This window comes from Simochromis diagramma, unplaced genomic scaffold (assembly GCF_900408965.1).
Source record: "Simochromis diagramma unplaced genomic scaffold, fSimDia1.1 OVJJ01000107.1, whole genome shotgun sequence".
In the NCBI taxonomy this organism is placed as follows: Eukaryota; Metazoa; Chordata; class Actinopteri; order Cichliformes; family Cichlidae; genus Simochromis; species Simochromis diagramma.
Window position 1 is genome coordinate 9,257,087 of NW_024387209.1, and position 22,420 is coordinate 9,279,506.

The 22,420-nt window shown below is 43.3% G+C and overlaps 1 protein-coding gene across 3 annotated transcripts in view; it reads left to right on the top strand.

The window, feature by feature from the left end:
* The window catches only part of zranb3 (zinc finger, RAN-binding domain containing 3), a 127,097-nt gene extending 112,095 nt beyond the window's left edge, over nt 1–15,002 (top strand). For all 3 annotated transcript variants that reach the window (XM_040051589.1, XM_040051591.1, XM_040051590.1), the window contains 4 exons: nt 1,851–2,012; nt 2,794–2,986; nt 8,492–8,623; nt 9,297–15,002. In XM_040051589.1, coding sequence (XP_039907523.1) covers nt 1,851–2,012; nt 2,794–2,986; nt 8,492–8,623; nt 9,297–9,404 — 595 coding nt within the window. In that variant the 3' untranslated portion in view covers nt 9,405–15,002. The remainder of the gene's footprint in view (nt 1–1,850; nt 2,013–2,793; nt 2,987–8,491; nt 8,624–9,296) is intronic.
* The last annotated feature ends 7,418 nt before the right edge of the window (nt 15,003–22,420 follow it).

Here is a 22,420-nt window from a genome sequence, read left to right on the forward strand (position 1 = left end):
ATGATGTGTTTTTGTGACAGGCTGCTAGTGAAAAAGTGCCTAAAGCTGCAATTTAAAATCGCTTCTTTGCTAAGTTAGCAGTGGTTCATGCCATTAGGTGTTTTTTTTTATACTTACAAAAAGTGGGCAAAAAAGTATTCCTGTGAAAATGTTCACGCACAAGGACCGATAATCAGTGATGAAGCATCCAAAGAAACAAATGTGGAGAACTATTGCTCAAGGGCGCTTTAAAATATGACGCAAACTATAAACAAGTGAGAGGAGGTGTCTTAAGACTTTTGCACACTACTGCATGTTCAGATTCAAGGTCAGTGGCTACACATTAAACACGGTGTTTAATGAAAGAAGCTGTTGTGAATCTTTTTAACGTCTTTGTTGAAAAGAATAAAACCTTCATCAATGTGAACTATTTTTATAACAAATTCATTTGTATTGTTTTTGTTGAGATTTGGGATGCCTGGCCTCAACTTACCTGTTTGACTTTGACGTTTTATTGTGCTCCTCTTCGCCGTGTTTTCTACTTTCGCCTGACGTCACCTGAAAAATTAAGATGAAAACTCGTCTTCCCCGCTGTCGCCAAGTGCTTTCTCATCATCATCATCGTTTGAAATCATAGGGGCTCTCTCTCTGCTGAGCTCGCCATGAAATATAAAGCTCCTTGAGATGACTGTTGTGAGCTCACCATATAGATAAAATGCTCCGCTCTTTAAAAATACAGGGCATAGTGCTGGTAGGTGTGGTTAGTTTTGCAGGTAATTTACAAAAGTTCGCTTCAATAAAACATCCCCAATCGGCCAAGAACGGCACCAATTTAATGCAAGGTCACAAACTAAGAGATGATATCCAGCTGCAGGTAATTTACTAACAGCAAATGCACACAACAAATCAGGAAACCATATAAATACAGGGGATACGCGTGTATGTTAAATGTAGGCCTATGGTGATAATCTGGCAGACAGTCAGATTATCACCATAGGCTCAGGCTCGAGTCATTCAGACAGGCTCTGATCTAGGACTGTAAACTGCACAGCAATATTTTGGCCTTGTGTTATATAGATCACATATCTGCGATATGTAACTCATGGAGAGTCAAAGTATGTGCAGCTGAATTTGTGTAGGTCCACCACTAAAAACAGTCATGTGTTAGATCTCACGAGATCAGGCGAAAACCTCGTGCGCTGTCCATGGTCCTGAAATTCTAGTGTAATAAAACTGCATTAAAGAAAGTGTTTTTTTCCTTTATTAAGGGAAGTTTTTCAGTTCATTAATGTAAATGAGTGTAAGAAGTTTTGTTGCTGCTGGTATTGCGTGACTCCCTTAGGTTGGAGGATCCAGGTCATCTTTGAGTTCACTGAGCAAATTTAGAATTCAGCTGGCTGGGTCATCTATACGGTTTTACGTCTTTACGTCTACGTATCCTCTGCAGCCATATCAAGTTCAGAAATTGAGACATGCTTTTTATCTGCGTTAAATATTAGCTCAATTATCAGCAAAGTGCAAGTTGCAAATCAGTTTGTGCACATGATTTAAATATTATTCTCCCTATAGTTTGCGCTTTGAAAAAAGAACTCCGTGACGTTCATATGCAACAGTCACATAAACCTCTGAGTTCTCACTTTTTACTCACAGTTGTGTCACTGCACTCCTTTTACACCAAAGCTCAGTTTGTGCTGGAGCAACATGTTAGCAAATCTGGTGTTTGGACATTGAAGTCCTTCAGTACCACATCTGACTTACAAACATACAACCGTCTGTTGAGAATTTGAGAATTATGTCTTTTTGGTCTGAAGTTACCATCTACCACTTCTTCACTCCCGACTATGTTTCCCCTTTCTCTGTCTCTCTCACAGCAGGCAGGACAATCAGTCCTGTAGGACATCAGATGCACAATCATCAACAGAGTCCAGCTACCTGCAGGCTGTGGACAGTCAGGGTGTCCCTCTGTGTCTCTCCTGCCAGCAGCCCTGCTCTACCACAGGTGGAGCGTGGGACACTCGATTCTGCAGCCACAGGTATTGCAACACTAACTACATACAGTTAGAGGAAAAGCTACGGGCTAAACTGGACATTTCCAACTTGTAATAACTTGAGAATTGCTCAAAAAGTTCTGGAGCAGATTTGTAGATAATATAGATCTCAGTGCACCTGATGTGCGAGGTCTACTGCAACAGCAGTGTCTTTGATTAGATGTCAGCCAAACAAAAACATATTAAATCAACTTTTACACAGTTTGGGAGGTTTTTTTTCCCCCCCAAACTTCCCTGTACTCATTGTCCTCTGCGCAGAAGCCCACCCATCTGGCACCAAAAAATTCAATTATATTCAGAGCTTTAAGAGTTTGTGTGCAAAACAAACTCAGAAACACAGCAGTACAATGTTGACTTCACCCTGTTGTTTACTTTCTTTGTAGAAAGAATACTGTTTGCTCAAGACTAAAATAGATTAGACTTCAACTCTTGCATCTATAATGGTCTTTTTCCAAATCTTTTCCTGTAAATTTTTTTGGGGGGGAATCAGTCAAATTTGGTCTTTACCAAACTTGATACCATTACCAATGTAAAATAAAAGTTTTTTATGGAAAATCTAAAGCAAACCTATTTCGGTTTAGTTTTTCTGGAGATGCTGCACCTTTTCCTGGCAGTCTTAATTCGATTAAATGGTTTTCAAAAGCCAGCTTCTGTTTTTTAACAAACATGAGAAAAACTTTCTATGTGAATGATTTTTATAATAGAAAGAAGTTAATCACAAGTTTCTTTCTGTAGTGCAGATGTTTCTATGTGCTTTGACCCACAGGTGTCAGGAGGAGTTCCAGTTGCGCTCCAGCCAGACTTACATGCGGTCTCAGGTGTTGGAGGCAGAGCGCGGCATCTGTCAGCACTGCGGCATCCACGCCCATGACCTGTTCATTAAGGTTCGTGATGCTCCACCCTCCCAGCGAAAGGAGATCCTGGAGAACACTTGGCTCACCCAGCTGCCACTCAAACAGGTGGGACATAGAGCAGAGGAGGCACTGTTTCGTATTTGTCTCTCATCCATGTTTCAGGAAAACTCCACCAATGAGCTGAAGAAACATTATTTTTTTTCAAGTGCCAAACAGCCATTAACTATGGTGGTCAGTCAGTGCAACGAGGCAAGTTGTGTCAATGTGAAATTCAACTCCACACCACTGTTTCTGTCTTTTGTATGTCATATTTCTTTCCTGTAGACCTTTATACAACCAAAGGAGTGGCCACAGTGGCGTGCAGCAACTTTTACAGAAAGGCGATTGTGTTTTATTCGTTTACACAAGCTGACAGCCCGCTGCAGCTTAATTTATTTTTCCTGGATGGCTTCACCTTTCTGCACTTCTTCCTGACTGAAAAGCTGTCTCAATCCCAATTCCAAAAAAAGTTTGGATGCTATAGAAAATGTAAATACAAACAGAATGCAATGATTTGCAAATCTCAAAAACCCAGATTTTATTCACACTAGAACATAGAAATTATCCCAAATGTTTCAAGTTTGACAATTTAATCTTCCAAAAATATTGGCTGTTTTTAATTTGATGTCAACTAATTAGGTTGATGAGCAACAGGTCAGTAAGACGAAAGGGTACTAAAAGGAGCATGTAGGAGAGGTAGAGCTCTGCAAACTGTTTGCAGATTGTGGAACAATTTCAGATTAATAATCCTCAATGTAAATTTGCAAAGACTTTGAATAACAGTTTACCAGAATAAGAATAAGTTTCAGAGAATCTGGAGAAATCTCTGTATGCAAGAAACTAGATCAAAAATCAGCATTGGATGTCCGGGATTTCCGCGCACTCAGGAGGCTGCATTACAAACAGGTATGATTCTGGCATGGAAATCACTGCAAGACCACTTCAAGAATTCATTCTCTGTGGATACAGTTCCTCATGCCAGTTAAAATACTATCGTGCAAAGAAGAAGCTAAATGTTAACATGATGCAGAAATGGTGCTGTCTTCTCTTATTTAAAATGGAATAAAATTTGAAAACTGGGAAAAACATGAGAAACATGGCACCACATCGCAAGGATTGAACAGGAGAGAGACCGATCGAGCTTGTTATAAGGGCTCATATCAAAAGCCTGCATCTCTGATGGTATGGGGTACATTAGTGCCTATGGAATTGGCATCTTCCACATATGGAAAGACACACTGATGCTTAAACATATATACAGTTTGTAGACAACAAACTATACTCCCACCCAGACTACGTCTTTTCCAGGGAAGGTCTTGTGTATTTTAGCAAGACAATGTTAAGCTGCATGCTATTACAACAGCATGGTAAACCGATTTGCCTGCCTGCAGTTCAAACTTTTCACTAACTGAAACATTTGGTGTATAATAAAATGAAAAATACAGAAAAGAAGGCTCAAGAATACTGAGGAGCCAGAATCCAATATCAGACAATAATGGGACAACAATCTTCTCCCAGAAGTCCAGCATCTGGTCTCCTCAGTTGCCAGATATGTGCAGGCTGTTGTCTAAATAAAGTGATGCTACACAGTGGTAGGCATAGCCAACTTTTTTTAACCATTCTGTTCCTGTGGACTTTAAAATGACTTTTTTATAGGGTACATTTTCTCAGTTTACACATTGTTTGGTGTGTTCTTTTCTGAATAAAATATGGGTTTATGAGATTTGCATATCATTGCATTCTGTTTTTTAATTTGTGTTTTATACAGTGTTCCAACATTTTCAGAATTGGGGTCATAGTCTGTATATGTCTTCTAAATATTACTTTACATGAAACAGTGTTACTTGTAAATTGAACATAAAATATTAAAGTTTACTGTGGCTGTTCTGTGAGGACGATATATCTCTAAATGAAAAGCTATTAGAGTTCAGAAACACAGCCCTACAGCTTGATTTTAAAACGTCGTTTAAATATGTGTATGAACAGGAAGGTGATATATTAGCAAAACAGCTGGTTAAACTTAGTATGTAAACTTAATAAGCAAACTTGCCTGTTTTATTAAACCGGATATGGTCGCAGCTGGCACTCCTCTTCCTTAAGGCTTTCTTTGCTAATGTGGTGTAGCAATTATTAAAAACCTTTATTAAAAACACTGCACAATAAAACTTATTTGCTACAACAGTAATTCGCAGATTGATGGTTTGCTTGCAAATGCTAGCTCCATTTCCACAAAGCATAGACAGTAAGGGATCTCAGAGCAGTGAAAGCAGACCCAGCGGCAGATTGTCTAACACAGTCTCTGCCATCAGTTTCCTGTCAGAGTTACGGGTTAATGCTGCTGGTTTCTCAGCTTGACATGCTCAAGTTATTGTTAACAGGACAAAAAGTTGAGCTTGAGCGCAGACGTGCCTTCAAAATGCTTATCCCATAAAGATGTCTCTGAGTCAAGCAGAGTTAATCCTGCTTCCAGAGACAATAGCCAAATGAGACCAATAAAAGCCAGTAATATACAGGAAGTGCGAAAATGGCAAGAAAGCCTTACTTTTATCTGAGAGGAAAGCAGAATGGGATTGATTCTGCTATGTTTTAATTGATGTTTTTAGATTTTACATCATGATGATCATGATCATTTTTATACATGCAAATATTTAATACAAACTAAAACTACATGGAATCTCATTATACTTCTCATTATTAAAAAAACAGACTGAGTGTCTGAAAATTATCTGTTTTTCCCTTTAAACAGGAAGCAATGTGTGGGTGAACTAAAAAAACATTTATACATACAGGTTTTGCTCGTTGTTTTAAAGTTGTATGATAGCATGCTAACATTTGGTGATTAGCACCCACATTACCTGAGGGAATTTTATTTTGATGTGGTTGGATGTTTCAGGTGTTAAGATTTTTTTTCATATATAGGATGTTTTCTCCTCAATATTGAAAATTTGTACCAACTTTGTTAGATAAACAGTCATCAAAATGCACACATTAACTGACATCAGTCTCTCTATGTGAGCCAAAGAACTGACAAAGAAGTTCTTTGTGTGTTTATGTAAGTGCAAAAATAAAAGCACCCTGTACTCCCCATCCCACCCACCTACGCACATATGCATCTACTCACACACACACACGCAGGTTGATCTGCACTCCAAGGGGCCAGCTCCCAGTAAATGGATTGCTGGGCCCATTGATTTTTTTTTCCCAGTGCCAGGCCTCGACCAGTAAGCCTATTTGATTTGGTTGGCTGTTATCCTGCAAAGCCACCCCCCCACACACACACAAACACACACTCACCCCTCCTCCCCTCTTTCCAGTGCCGCCGGCAGAAGCATCAGCGCCGATCGATGCACCGAGCTTTAGAGGAAACAAACTCAGCCACATGATAAGACACCAGTGGTGGAGAAGCCTTGAGATTATAGGCTCATTCTTTGGTTCATACTGGGGGGGGTTTGGTACGTGTGTGTGTGTGTGTGTGTGTGTGTGTGAGGGAGAGAGAGAGAGAGAGAGAGAGAGTGAGAATGGTTATATGTGTCTATGTTTGTAGCTTGGGCTCTCTTTTTGGCGTGCATGTGTATAACAGGTGTGGCTGTAATGGTATTTTGATGCGCGTGTGGATTTTCAGGATGTGTTAAGGCCTTTAGGTGCTTGTGAGAGGAGCTTCAGTATGTGTGTAAGTGTGCAGTAGTGAGGTAAGGTGCACCAAAGTGCATGCTTTTGGCACAAAAGCAGGCTCAATTGACTCGAATGTGTGAGAGCTTGTGTGAGAGTGTGTAAGAGAGAGATCTGAACTCTGGCCCTGTGAGCAGGCCTGTTCTTTAAATCTGTTGGGATCAATTCCAGCTCCCTGCCTTAATGTCGGCAGAGTAGTTCTCAAAGTAGGAAAATAGATTTCTGGCCCTGAACTCTTCCCACCAGGATTCTCTCTCTCTATTGTCTTAAGCTCTTCCACTTGCTTGCTCTCTTTTTTCTTTTTGTCTCTATTCTCTGTCATCTTCCCATTCTTGCTTTCTGTTTTCTCCACTTTTTTCCTTTTTATATTTTCTTCATAAAATAAATTTCAGATTCACAACAGTATTATCTGCTAGTGAATCCACACTGTGTCCAGTGGACCTCAGTACATTTTTACAAAGAAGCACTACAGGTCTTCAAATGGTTCAGCTAGTTACTCATTAGCTTTGACTTATTTCTGTTGCATCTCAGACGTTCAACAACAACTTCTGCTACTGTTGACTGGTATAGATTATTTTAAAAAAGAATAATCTTTTACATCACGTGGATGGTCAGGTGAACGTACGTTACTTGCCTGGGAACACCTGGCATCAGGATGGACTGGGAAGAAGCTAAGCCAGTGGAGGCAGTGTGGTCCTTTGGGCAATGTTCTGCTGGGAAACCTTGGGTCCTGCATCCATGTGGATCGCTTTTACATGTACCGCCTACCTAAGCATTGTTGCAGATCATGTACACTCTTTCATGGAAACAGTATTCCCTTATTAGCAAAACACTGGTGTCTTGCTGTATTTTCTGTAGTAGTCAAAGGAAGTGAACTGTGTATTTTTATTGTGTCTGTGTTTCTACTCCTTCTCCTTTGCCTCCAAAGACATCAGTTTAACTGATAAAACTGTGACTGTGTCGACTATCACCTTAACAAGTTAAACATATTAAAAAAAAAAAGAGCAATTAAAACAGAAGCTCACCTGAAATACTACTCAGGATATTGCAAATGCATTTTTTTTAATCTTGCTTACAAACTTACTCATTATGTAAGTTTTCCTTGTATGAGGAAAACTCTCCTCCTCTAAATCTAGTGAAAAATGTGCTTTAAAATGTAATTAGCAGAATTTTTTTTTTTTTAAAGTCACAAAAAGTTGAGGCATTTAGGAGTGTGCACCTTAACTGTAGCACGATATTCCCAGCGGTATTTTTAACCTAATTTCTGTCAGGCAGGCTTGCGAGCTCTCCCTGATTAAGTTTCCCTCCAGCTGCCCGTAATGTAGGCCACAAACATTTTGGTGATTTATACAGCTGTACCTGAGGCAGCAAACGGTGATGGATAGCATGAGGTCAAAGTTTGCTGTCATCAATTCGGCACAAATGATGTTTTCATCAGCTGGTCTTATCCTCACAATCACACAGGCTTACATTAATCTCAGCATAATAAACTTCCATCAGAGGCCCTTTCCTGTAGTTTGCCTTCATTATTTCCTGGATTTTGCCAGTTATGTGCTTTGCTGGGATGCGTTTTTTTGGCTTGAGACTGTTTTTTATCTTCTTTTATTGTGAGGCGCATTGCAGAAATGTCCCCGCAGTGCAGAGATTTGTTTAATATGAATGATTTGTCTGTGCCTGTGTGTGCTGTAAAGTAACAATTTAGGTCACTGTAGTACCCAGCGAAAGGCTGAGCTTTACTAAAGACATCACATCAGTGCAAAGAATTAACTTTAGCATAGATGGATGGTTTGGGAGGGGAGCGCTATCAAACGTTGTTTTAGGCAATTTAGAGCAGTGTGAGGGAACATCCGAGGGTAGCCGGTGTACTGAGACGCTCACTGTTGTATTCCGGTGTGCTTCCAGCTGAACGAGATGATCCGAGCTCCTGTTGAAGGGGATTTCTGGCAGGTTGACCACATCCGTCCAGTCTACAGCGGAGGAGGCCAGTGCTCTCTGGACAACCTGCAGACACTCTGCACTGTCTGCCACAAAGCCGTATGTGCACACTCCGCATCACAGCACCCATAACAACCGCAGCACCAGCTTTTAAAGCCAAAGGGCTTAGGGGGCAAAAGCAATTTGTCTAACATTTTAAGGTGCACAGCAGATGGAGCTCTCCTTTATCCCTGTATAAAGAGAAAGCGCCATCACTCATGTTGAGGATCACATGTGCTGGCAGTAATGTGATACATGGTCAAACACATTGATCAAAAGTCATATTATCCCTCACAAAGCTATATACTGCCTATAATAACATCACATGATGTGGCTGTGTGACATTTTGATGTATAGCATGCGTTGGAAAATGCTATATATCGGCCTCTTCCTTCTTGCACTCCTTCAATATTTCATATTTTCAGTCAGCCACTTCTTAAAAGCAGATCTGATTTGAGAAGAAACTTTTCAAAATAAGACACAGCTTTCACCGTGAGCTGAAATGTGCTTTGCTTTCACACCAGAATGCTTTTTTCTGTCAGCTTGGAAGGAAACGCTTCACATGTTGACGTATGTAAACTGAAGCAAAGCACTGCGACTGATAAGGGGATCCTCGCACTGTTTATGCCCCCTCTCAGACACTTTAATCTAGAGATGCTCGATATATCGATCTGACTTTTCTGTGCTGACTGCAGATGTAACCTCTTACATCATGTTCCATTTTTCTCCACAGAGAACGGCTCAGCAAGCAAAAGAACGAAGCCAGAGCAGGAAGAGTGCTGCAGCTTCCAAGGTTTCGTCAGACATCAGCAGGTTCTTCGTTCGGAAAGAAAACAATTAGCTGGGACCTGTTAGGCTTTCACTTATTGTCAGTTAGGGATAGAGCGATCCAATACTTGGATCAGATAGCCTGACACCAAAAGCTAGATCAGACATCCGTGACAGGGCTTAGCTATGCTCTTCAGGTCTATCATGTTTTGTGTTTACTACCCCACGCATCGGCAGCAATCTGCTAACTTCCAGCAGTCAGCTAACAGCAAAGCAACAGTAGTTCAAAGTGTTTCGCTACAGCAACACCAGTTTGTCTTAATATGCGTACAAGTGAGTTGGCACGACTGAAGAGCTTCAGCGACAGCAGTTCGGTCTGTTTCTCTTTCTCGTTCATTATGTTTGGTTTAACACTTGTTTGGAAGCTTTTGCGTCACTCATGGTAACTTAAAGGAAATTAAAGGAGAAACTGTGACTATAAATTACAGCACTGTGCTGTAATTAATCCTACACAAAGTTGAAATAACGCTAATGCAAATAAATGTTTTTTTAAAGCATAAATACATTTGTCTTTTAATACTTTTCTAATGAATAGGTCGATAATCTTCTGTCTCACTCCTCAGAGTGAGAAATACACATTATTGATTTAACACTGGACCTGGTAGCAGCAGATACCTGAGGCCAAGGTATCAGTGTGGTATTAGAAGTGGAAAAAGTTAGACTGGTGTATCCCCAGTTACAGTCCTGGATGCTCATATTAAACATTACCAAAGTGGTTAGAAAATGTGCAAAGTTCCAAAAGTTCAGGCTTCAGATAAACAGCCACTTTTTAGATGTTTTCTTTCTGCTCTTTTCTTTGAGAGTTGATATACGTAGTGTTATCTCAGCTACACGACTATGGTCACAGAAACTCAACCCACCTGTTCAAGAGGGGCAGCCAATCAGAAGATAGTCAGCTTAAAGGGAAAGAGAAGACAGTATAAATAATGCACGTACAATCCTTGACCCCTGTGTTTGCATGAACACTTCTGGTCTTATAGAACTTCATCAGACAACAACCAGCAGTTATAACCTCGCCAAACACTTTTGCTCAGTCACTCGACCCTTTGCTATTTGCTTAGTAACTCGTTTTTAGGTCTTATTGAACAGAAGATTAGGTCCATTTTATAAATTTTAATGGATATATGAGTCAGAAAGGAGGAGCTAAATAGCTAGTCATAGGCAGGCTTAGCTCGGGACATCACGACCAAATGAGTAATGTCCATCTTTTATACTGTATATGGAGAGAAGTTATCTAAAACGGCTTGTTTCAGGCAGCAGATGAGCCGATGGGCAAAACCAGTGGGAAGGATATTTATAGATTATTTTGAACTGTGCAAAGCCACTAGACCCTAACTGCAAGACAAAAAACAAACGAGAGAAACAGAAGAGGAAAAGCAAAATAGGTCCCCTTTAAAGGTTTGGTGCAGTTTGCACATGTAAAGGTGTTTATTCAGTTTACATAAAGACGCACTGTGTGAAGTATCAGAAGTCCCATTTGCCGTGACAGATGAGGATACAAGGCCTTTAAAGATTCTGCCTAGCTTTCAGATGCTCTCATCTGCGTCCCACTGGACCCCATTACGTTGGAAGATCTAGTAGTGGAGATTTACCTTAAAGAAAAGTGCAGTGACGTCTGCATCAAATGCAAATTCAGCCAACTCCCCTCTCGTCCCCGAACCGTCACAAGTGCAGTAGTTTTGATTTATGACGCCCCCCTTCCCTTTTTTTTTTTTTTTGCTCGAGGCTGAAATGGAGCAGGTTGTTTAGAGAGATGCTGCTATTTTAAGATTTTGCAAAGTTGGTGAAAAGTAGCAGCTCAGAGATGAATTGCGAGCTTTGTGATTAAAACTCTACAGCAGCAAACACACCCAGGTGTCCTCATTGGTGCGATCAACAAGTGTCGCCTTGTAAATCTTTTTTTTTCTTTATAAAAGATGGATGAGCACTCTCTGATGGAATGAGAAACCTCTTTTCACCTTGTTTCGTTTCTTCTTCTCCCGCTCTGGCGCTGTAACCGGTTTGGACTGTAAATACAGCGAGCCGTCGGCCGTTCCGACAAGCTCGCAAATCGTTTCATCGCCTCAAGTCAGGAACATTATCGTCCATGTCCACGCATCTACCTCCTCTTCAGCTGTGCTTGATGATCTGAGCAGAGCTAAAGTCAGTCAGGAGGGCTATGTTTAGAGACAGAGAGCAGAGTTACTATGGAAACAAGGCTTTAGGTTCAGCCATGTTGGGAATATTGAATCTGTTCTTGTGAGAGTTATACAATGAGCTAGACAGACATCAGAAACTCCAATCAATACCAGCAGCCTCCTGCGAGAACGAGGCCCTCGCATTCCTCCGCAGCGCGGTTTTACCTCCCCTCTCCGCTCTGAGGCTCCACCGTCGACGTTTTAGGGTGTCGTCATGTCACGATTTGCCTGTCTGTCAGCCGTGTCAAACGCCTAACTCAGCACATTCTGCCGTCGCAGGAAAGTTTTAAATTTTTCTGACAGCCCCCCCCAACTTCTCTCAGCCTATCAGCTGAAGACGCGCTTTAAACTTTCTCTGAGCCCATGTGGGTGCACGCGTGGGTGTATGTGTATTTCCCCTACGGCTGCTCCAGGTCTCCACTTAATAAGACCGTTGTTCCTCTCCTGTCCAAACCGACAAGCTTTGTGAGTAATGAACATCTCCCAGGCAGCCTTCCAACAACAGCAGGTTTCAGTGTCAGTCCCTGTCAGCAGCCAATGACTCTGATCCGCTGTTTTATTACACCCAAAAGGTGTGTGTGCGGCAGAGAGAAAGTGAGGAAACTAGTGCGAAAGTGTGGCTGAGTGTGTGTGCTGCTCAGATTAAGCTCGTGTGTTTGGCAGAGGGAAAGTGTATATTGGACAGGAGAGGAAGTGGTGTGCATGTGTTTGTCAGAGGAAGCCATAATGAGGCAGCGCCCAGATGAAGATATCTTGCATTCCTCCCAGAGGGTCTGCTGGGTAAAGAGCAGCGCCACAGCCGCGTGACACTGTTTGCGTTGGACAACCTATCAGCCCAGAGAACAACATTACCTCCACGGGTGATGACAGTAATAAAGATGGACTCAAACACCGACCGAGGTTTGCCTGTTTGCTTTCCGTCTAACGTGCTGCCCGCCTTCCTCTCACTTTTTGAAGTTGGCATCAGAGCAAAGAAGAAAAAAATCCAACTTGCTTTTTTTTCCTCCATCAAGTGAAATCGACATCCTTTCCACGGTGCCCCTACCGCATGGACCTTTCTGCGGGTTACATAGCAACAGAGCATACAGTGAATGCCGTGTGGATAAAATTAGCTGGACAAATATCTAGCAGAAATAATCACATGTAATTACAAGATCACAATATAATGGCAAAAGAAGGATGGCAGGGAAAGAAAAACAGCGCCATCTGACAAACATACAAAGCACAGAGAAACTGCTTATAGTGCTTTTCATTACTTTATGTTGTACACTATGTTATACACATTTACATTTCATCTAAACATGGGGGGAGTTTCACATTATAAGGTCTGGATATCCAAAAGATCCAAAAAGTTCAGGCTCCTCCAAACACCCAGTTTCAGAGTATTTTTTCTACTTTTTGATCTGTGTGATGTCAGTGAGAGCAGATACAGCTGTAACCTGCCAATTCAAGCCAGCCAGTTAGACAAAAAGGTGGCTCATGCCTCGCTCACACAGGCCTAGAGACTTGTCAGTGACCCCTTGGTGACCTTTGGTTGCTTGGAAAATTTTCTATTTCCTGACCTGGAATGCTGGCAGTGAAAAACAGCTGAAATCAGTCACATGACAGACGCTGATTCATCTGCAGACACTTGCCCTTCACTCTCTGCGCTGTAGTGCAATTTGAAAAAGCGAGCTCACCTTTAAAGTAAAAGTTGTCTTACCTCTGCAACTGAAAAAGGTGCTTTTTGTTTTGTATTACATTTTTCACATTTTCTCTGTTGAATTCAATTCAGTTCAGTTTTGTTGATATAGCACCAAATCACAACAGTTGCCTCAAGCTACTTTACATTTTAAAGTAAAGACTCAACAATATTACAAATTATAATCATACAGGTGTATACACCATCAAGCACATTTTATTTAGGCAAACACTTGGTGACAGTGGGGAGGAAAAACTCCCTTTTAACAGGAAGAAACCAGGTTCAAGAGGCGCCCAGAGCAATCACGAGGACGTTTTGGGTGCAGCACTTTATACCTCTTTGCACCCACTTGAAAACCTCTCACAAATACACACTTCTCCCTAGCAACCAGTGGTTGCCAGGGGAGATTTCTAGGACCACTGGCTCATTTCTGGGCTTGAGTGAATTTGGCTTTAGCAAACAATTTAACAGCAAACTCTAGCAGCCACTCACCAACTGGGTGGAGGAAGACCTCTTCCCTAACAACCATTGGTTACCAGATGGTCATGAACTGATCTCTACGCCTGGGTTACTTGAGCCTTAAGGGGAGGGGGGAGGGGCTAAAAAAAGGCTTGATGGAAAGCACCCAGGGTCAGTATAAGAAAAATGACTAAGAATAAAAATATGAAGCTGGAATTTAGCATATTAGTTTTTTCCCCTTTAAACGATTATTGGGTTTAACATTTAACGCGTTTCTTTTCTGATTTAAAAAAGATTATATTAAACCACCAAAACCAGCTTAACTTTTCTTGAAAGTTTTGTGTGTTTATGAAAGTTGGATACATAATTTCTTTAGGCTGCTGTTTTCAAAACCCGATCACATCTGGGGCGCCTTTAGCTTTCACAGTGTTATATCGAATCTTTTAAAGTGGTGTTAATAAATAAACCTAAAGGTACGACTATCGCTACAAGCTAATGTAGCATGCTTTTATTGCTGACCGGTGTCGAGGGTAACACATTACTGTAATCACATTCCATTTGTCTGTAACATATTAGTTTCTTTATACAGCAATCACATTACAGCTACTAATTATACAAATACATCAGTTGTGCTCTGTAGGTATTTAATCTGCATCACTGGCAGGTAGAAATATGCTGACCTCGGTTAGTGCGGCAGATAACACACAGAGGGGAGAGCAGTCTACAAGTTTGAAGAACTGTTTTGAATTTGTTGTGTTCAGGGACGTTTTCAGGATTGCGCAGCTGGAACCAAGAGCAAAGCATCAGGGGGGCGCGGGAAAACAGAATGGTTGATCAGACATAAATATGGTGCAGAAAATTGATGTAGAAAACAGTGAGGAAGGTGCACTTTCCAGCCTGTGCCTTCATACAGATGGTATTCATGAAAAGCGGGACCGCACGAGAGTTTAAGATGCTTTTTTATGTGTGTCAAAACAAGGATTTAGACCTTTAAGACTTCATAATCCTGTTTAAGTAGCAAAAAATTACAAAGGTTTAATACATTATACGTAATAGCCCTTTTTTCACACCCATAATCCTGTTGGTTCATAATTCCTGATTAATTATTTGTGTATGACTTTAACGTGCAGCTGGAGATGATTTGAATTCATTCTATAAAGCTGGATAGCTTTATCTGCAATAATACAGTATATATGTATATTTTAAAATCTTCAAAAACCATAAATAACTAAAGCTTTCAAATAAATGGCACAGAGGTTTCAGAGCAGAGTTGCAGAGATTACGACATGCATATTCATCCTATGCTGGGACTAGTCCTCCACAAAAACAGTATTTACCCATGTTTCTGTAATCGTGTGATGTTGTGATTGTTGGTTTTGGTCTCAACTCATCAAAATGAAGAAGCCATTACTAGTGTGAAAACAGCACATTTCCTCTGCATGTTAAAGCTGCAGTCACATTGGTATTCGTAATGTGGGTCAGAGGACCTCCAGGGGCTGTGACAGGGCTCCTGGGGCTCCTCGGCAAATTGAGAAATAGATTAATATCACTGCAACTCAATTCCATAGGAACTTCTGCAATTACAGATGTTACATTAAGTGTAAGGATGATTATTGCAGTTTTAGCTTTTAGTCTCAGTTTCATCTCCCCGCAGGTTGAGGGGGTGGGGGGGTCTGTGACATGAAAATGTTTGGCCACCCCCCGTTCCAACCAGACCAGACTTTACGCTAAACTACACAAATCATTCGTAATTCAATCACGATTTGCATTCAGACAGCACGGCGTTATATTTGGCCCCATTCCACTGGTTATTCCATTTCAACCTCGCCTGCCCCCATAATCTACTTTGGCCTTTTCAGCTGAAGGAAGCGCTTCTACAAACCCAATCATGTGTGACAGGTGTGATGGAGAAGGGCCAATAAAAGCCTACACAGCGCACTGCGTGCGGCCGCCGGCTCTCCAATCCGTGGCTGAATCCTGCTGTGGTTTGATTCCTGGCTGCCATGCTCGCCGCTGTGATCCCTCTGTGTCTGTGACCCTCCCTGCCCTTCAGCAAGGAAAAGGAAATAGATGTGAGGGAGGCCGTACCCCGCTGTTCTCCTTCAGGAATGAAAAACAGCCGCGGCACAGTCTCTGTCTTGCCGAAGCACCTCTGATATTCTGTCATTTGGTGGAATGTGAACTGAAGAACCTCATTATAGAAAAGGAATGAACCTCGAGTCAGACCTCCGCAGTGTTGTGTTACAACACCGAGGAAGCTTGTATTCTAAAAGGCTACACCCGTATCGCCTAATTGAACTCTGGAGTCGGCATTTAGGAAGTGGTTCTTGGCTTTAAACAGCCCCAGCCAGAGAGGCTTTTGTCTTTATTGTCATATTATCTCTTGGGATGGTGATAAGATGATTAATCATTTCCCGCTGCAGCAAGAAGGCTGGCACCGCTCGGCGGAGCGCGACGCCCTGGGTGGAGGAAAACGGTATTATGGCCCAGGTAATTGGTGGAGGACCATCACTCATAAGCGATCTAATTAATCTCATTAAAACACCCTCTCTGCTTGCACAGAGGTGTTTCTTGAGGAGCGCTGCAACAGAAGGCGTTTTCCCCCCGAAATGGGTTTATCCATCCTGATAAGTGTCATATACGCACATGATGTTCTGAGAGGAGCTGCAGCTGAAGCGAGAAACAGAAAATCGATACAACAATTCCATGTAAACCTCAGCCGGCTATTTTCAAATGTCATTCGGCATAGTAGGAGATGTGCAGTGGTAAAAGGATGCTTTCTCATTGCTCAGCTGGAGGTGGCTTTTGTCAAGTCCAAATTCTATTTATTCAAGATGGCTCCCTGGTTGTCTCCCAAGATGCATGGCATGCTGCGGATTAAGAGCAAAAACGCAATCAATTCACCCAGTGGGAGATCAGGGGAAATAACAGATAAGGTTCTTAGCATAATTCATACAGTCCCCAATCTGGGCTAGGATTAATGTATGTCTTGGCTGTAGTTGGCTCTCATTTGTATGTTTGGAGCTTGCGTGGGGCTAAATTGGCGCTTCATGTGGCCCATTACAATCAGGCTTTGTTTGGAAGGGCCCCAGCGAGGACTGGATCTGACCGCATTGTTTTACAAGGCATCTGTATGTAATGCAATTTAGGACTGATGTAATCTCATCTACATTTCAGGATCTGTTACACAGTCTTCCGTCTTTTCAGCAAGCCGTGTCAGCAATTTAATCTGCGCTCTACCTCTTAGCATCCACCAGGTTGGCCATGACCTGACTAGGATTAGGTTCACTGCTTACGTCACATATGCTAGTAAATCTACCCCATAATGTATTTATGGGGTTTTTTTTTATGTTCTGCCAGAGATTTCTTCCTGTTAAAAGGGAGTTTTTCCTTCCCACTGTCGCCGAAGTGCTTGCTCATAGAGGATCATATGATTGCTGGGTTTTTCTCTACGGTCCCTCGCTGTTTCGCGGATTTTTTTGTGCAATTTTGCATGCTTTTTTCCCCCCAGTGTATTGTTTTCTGCGTCCTGATTGGCTGTAGACCATTGTCAAATAATAATAATAATAATAATAATAATAATAACTTTATTTATAAATCGCTTTCAAACAAAATCTCCTCTGTGCCGGTACAGAATGCGTTCAGCTTGTCAAATTTACATAACTCTTCGATCACTACAGTGTGACTCTGAAGTGCTGTACTGTGTGTTTGTAGGTTTTCTCCCCAACAAACACAACAATGTCGACAAAATGTTTTGCACTATCAGAGGCACCTGCAGTAGCACACAAAAGGCAGAGGAAGATGCTAACCATCGCACAAGAAGTTGGACTTCTGGACATGCTAAAGTAGAAGTTACAGTATTTTTCAGATTATAAGGCGCATTAAGCGAAACAAAACAGTCAGATAAGTCAAACTTTACTCAACTCATTCTTCTTGCTTCCTCTTCTTCCGTACCATTGATTCATTAATGTTGAATTCTCTGGCAGCTGCTCTATTCCTGTGTTCTGGACCTGAAAACAAGGTTTGATCTTTGGTTTCATTCTCTGTTTAAACAAGAGAGAAAAGTGTGAAAATGTTCACGCCTGTCTGAGAAAAGTGTATAAAGTGTGTAGTGAGAGGTTTTACGGCCTTAAAACATCTATAATAATTGTAAAAACAAAACCTCGCTACTTTGCGGATTTCACTTATCGCTGGTTATTTTTAGAACATAACTCCCGCGATAAATGAGGGACCACTGTATTGTAGGGTCTACCTTACAATAAACAGCACCTTGAGGCGACTGTTTTTGTGAATTGGTGCTGTATAAATAAAATTGAATTAGAAAACTGAATTGAACTACAACATATAAGCACGTAGCTCAAATGTAACCCCTCACTCAAACCAGCGAAACTCCTCTTTCTGTCATTTTAAAGATGTTTAACTACACTTTTAATCCAGATTAATAAGAAACAGAAGTGCAAGTTCAACAGTATATCTCAGCTTTTCTACATGATAAAGAAATGTTGCACGATGCCAGCCCAAATAGAGAAATATATATTCATAAAATTGTTACAGTTGCTCACTGCCCAGACTAATTCACATTAATTCATTAAAAAAAATGTTCATGGTTAAAAAAAAAAGCAAAGATATAAATCTGGGTGATATTGAAAAAACAAGAATTTTGCTGTGTTTTAATTTTGTTTATCTAATAATTATAACTAATAATTGCTTTGGTGTAGCATGAATGGCAGTGTGGGAGGTCTTTCTCAGTAGGAAAAGCTGTAAAAGCGATGAAAACACATTTCCCAAGGACTCTCTGCTGGGCCGAAACTGGCCCCCGGACCTTATGTTTGCCACCCCTGCTCTAAGTGGTTGGTGATCAGATGCTAAGAGATTAAGCAGGATGTTTAACCTCTTGAATACCCAATGAAATATATTCCCCGAATGCATAAAATCCTTGTTTAAAAAAGGGTTTGAGTCATTAAAAAAACATGCATTTCATACATTAAGATGTCACATGCTGTCCTGGCAGCACTTGACACAGGGGGTAGAAAGCCGCAGGAGGCTACAGTATTGCTATTTTCCCCTTTCATGTAAAGCTGCGTTCAGAAGATTGAGATTGAAAATGGAAAGCCGAACAAAACGCCCTCCAACAAGTTCCCTTTTCATGAAGCCTTAAAAGACATCTTTTCATCTCCCATTTCGTTTGGCGGCCATTGATCAGCCATCTTTCACAGATTGCTTCCAGACATCTATTCAGCCGCTCTGTCGCTGCTCAGCGTGCCTCTATTTCATAGGTCTTAATGGCAAGGTCTGGCTATTGTGCCGAGATTAAAACCTGAATTGCAATCACTTAAATTGACAATAAATTCACAGGAAATCATCTCTGTCGGCGCTTGTGAAAAGTGAACCGGCTGCAGAGACGTTTACACAGAGCACAGTGATGCAAAGCTGGGTTCATTTCCAAATTTAAAGGGGGGCAAAACAGGACTTCTCTTGCCTCATCCTGTAAAATTAGGATCTCTCTCTCTTTTTTTTTTTTTGGAACAGCGCATGAGCAAGAAAAAGGTCATGTCAGTCTTGTGACAAGAGTGACAGGTCTGGGGCATCATTACTGAGACTTGGAAGGTCTGCGTAAGCACCTCTGGTCACCTCAGGAGAATAGATCCCCATCGCGCTGCCGCCGGCCTAATGAGCACAGTCAGCCCTGCATCTAATGAGGAGAGGGCGATTGCGACCGTCTTCCATCAGCCCTCTGCTCTGTCGGTACAACATCCCATAATACCTGAACACACGGCGTGAGCGGCTGAACAGCACCGGATATCTTGTCACACATCAATGAAGAAGCAATACGGAGTCGGAGAAGGGATCTGCGAAATGGCCTTATCGCAGGTCCAGAGCTGAAAACATTGTGACTAGGTTTTTTTTTTCAGGTTAACTTGATATTCGTCCACACTCCTACGCGGTCAACAATATCATGTGATAGCAAATCTGAGCAGGCTGCAGAAAATATATGGAGCCGCTATTCAGTTGGAGGTCTGTCCTGCTTGTTTTCAGTTCACAAGATTATATCTAGTCCCTTTTTTAGGTTCCTAGTTGAAGAGTTTGTGGATTTTTGGACTGAGTGTTAGAAATGTCTTAAATACATTTTTTGGGGAGTTGTATTTTCAGCCTCTTTGAATATGTTAGTCTGGTTCCTATAAGTGAAGCTGGACTACCTGACTTGTGTTTACAACACAGCTTAAATTGTGTATTTTGCAAAGTGGGAAGCAGATTTATCAGTCAGTTTAGACCAAAACTTCTGGTCTCAGGTATGCTTAAAAACCTTTAAATTGATTAAAAATCCCAGTCTGCAATTAATACAATACAAAATACTACATAGAGTGCACTATACAGGTCATCGGATGTTCAAGATGGGCTTTACATCTTCCAACAACTGCTCACACTGTCAAGGCAATACACCAGACAATTACATTCACGCTCTTTGGTTCTGTCCACCAGTGCAGAAGTTTTGGCGCGAGATATGTGAAGACTTATCAAAGTGTCTGAAATGTAACATTCCAACTTCCCCCTTAGTGTGTTTGTTGGGCAGCTTAGATAATGTCACTTCAGAAAAGAATATAGCCCATATGGTTTTCACTGCCCTATGCATAGCCAAGAAAACTGTCCTCATGAACTGGAAAAATAAAAACAATCTTAATTCTAACCAATATAGAAATTATCTATTAGATTACATTAGTCTTGATACAGCCTCTGCCACCACATCAGATCAATTGCTCTGGGCTCCTTTGATCAGCTTCATCACCTAGAGGGGGTGGGGGGTCATAGTTTGGTCCCGCCTTCACTGTTGTGATTGGTGTGGGGGTAGGGACAGGCTTAGGGCGTCGGGGGGTTCCCCGGAGGCATCTTCCTTGGGGGGCTCAACCCGGGGTAGCGGTCATGTCCGGTTGGGGGCTCTTTTGGCTCTCGGGTGACTGTTTCCTCGTGGCTGCGTGCAGCGGGGCTAGGGGAGGGTCTGTGCTGACGGACGTGGGTTACTGACCTGGTAGCCTGTCTGCCCCTGGGTGGGTCCGGGACGGGCGTGAGGTTCTGGGGGCGCTCCGTCTCTGGGCTGGGGCCCGGGCCGGGCCTCGGGGCCTTGGGTCCTGGTTTGTGTGTTGCCGGGGTTGTGGGCGGGTGGGTGCATGGGGGCCCAGCCCTGGCGCAGGGTGCCGCCGGTGCGTCGAGCCACCTGGGGGGCTCTTTAACTGGTGGGGGAGATTGTCACACCTTGCAGGAGCTTTCCTCTCCTCAGGAACTCTCTGCAGGAGGGGGAGATACAGGAGAGGTGGAGGAAGATCTCAGCCTGGGCGTCTATTGTCTCATGTAGTCTGGAAGATGAGTGGATGGTGGGGTGGGTGCAGTTTTCTCTGTGGTGGGGTTGGGTGGACTGTCCCGGGCTCTGTGGGGCCGGGAGGTGCTGCTGCGCTGGGCCCCGGTCTGGATGGGCCTGGGCCCCCTTTCCCTGGCGGGTCGCGGAGTATGGGAGTGCCTACTGGGGTCAGCGGGGGAGCTGGCCCCAGGGAGGGGTCACCTGCCCCTCCCTTCCTTCCCTCCCCATCTCCAGCTGCCTCCCTCTTCCCACTCCACCACAACCACCCACACATGCAGGGCCTTGGAGTAGGGGTGTGTCACCAGGGTGCAGAGGAGGCTACCCCCCCCCCCTACCCCCCCCTTCTGTCCCCTTCTGGCTGCCTCTGCCTCAATTTTATCCCACAACTTAGACATTCACATTACTCACTCTCATTACACATACATATAGGATCTTGGGGGTGGGCACGCTACACGGACTCCAAAAGACCATCAGGGTGTACACCTCACCCCTGGCGTCGTTGCCCACCCCTCAATTTTAAATACACGTAGACATTGAGGGCTATCAGGAGGGACCATGCGCTTACCTGCTGCTCTCTGGCAGGTAGCTCCATGCCCTCCTGGGTTTTAAATGCACCTTAGAACACACATGCATCAACATTACAATGAGCGGGTGGAGGGAGGTTTGGAGTCTTCTCTCACCCCCATTCTCTGCGACCTGCTGGAGCGGGGGGGCTAGGAGGAGGAGTTGGCCGTCCGACTGCGGTCTGGGGTGTGGGGCCTCCCTGCTGCTGCGAGTCAGGGCGGTCTGCCTCTCCCCACTGCAGGGAAAAGGGTAACACCACCTGGGTCTGGGTGCAGTTCCCCCCTCCAGGGGCAAGGGTACCTAAACCCGGTTTGTAGAGTACGCTTGGGGAGTGTGATCGTGTGTACAGCGTCACTTCCCCTGCCAGTGGCGGACTCCCTCAGGTGTCGGTGCGTTGGTGGTTCTTTGTGTCTGGGGGTGGGCGTCCGGGTACACACCGGCTCACTCCTTGGCGGCCGCTTATCGGGGCCTGGAGCCTGGGGCTCGCTCGGGCCACTTCGGAGGTGGGGTGCCCCCGGCCTCTCGGCCTGGGGCTCGGTCACTCAGGCACAGCTGGCTGCCGGCGGAGCTCATGGGCGCGTCACTGCAACTCCCCCTGGCTTCTGCTCCGCGGCTGCTGAGTGAGCCCTCATCTGGGACTCTCCTTAGCTTTTACTGGGACAGTGGTGCGGCTGCCCCTCTGTTGGTCTTCCTTGGTCTCTTGTGTTCTGGGGGCCTCTGGATGTCTGGAGTTTTGATCTCCTCCATACCTGCTTCATACCCTGGAGGACGGGGCTGTGGCTCCCCACACTCCCTAG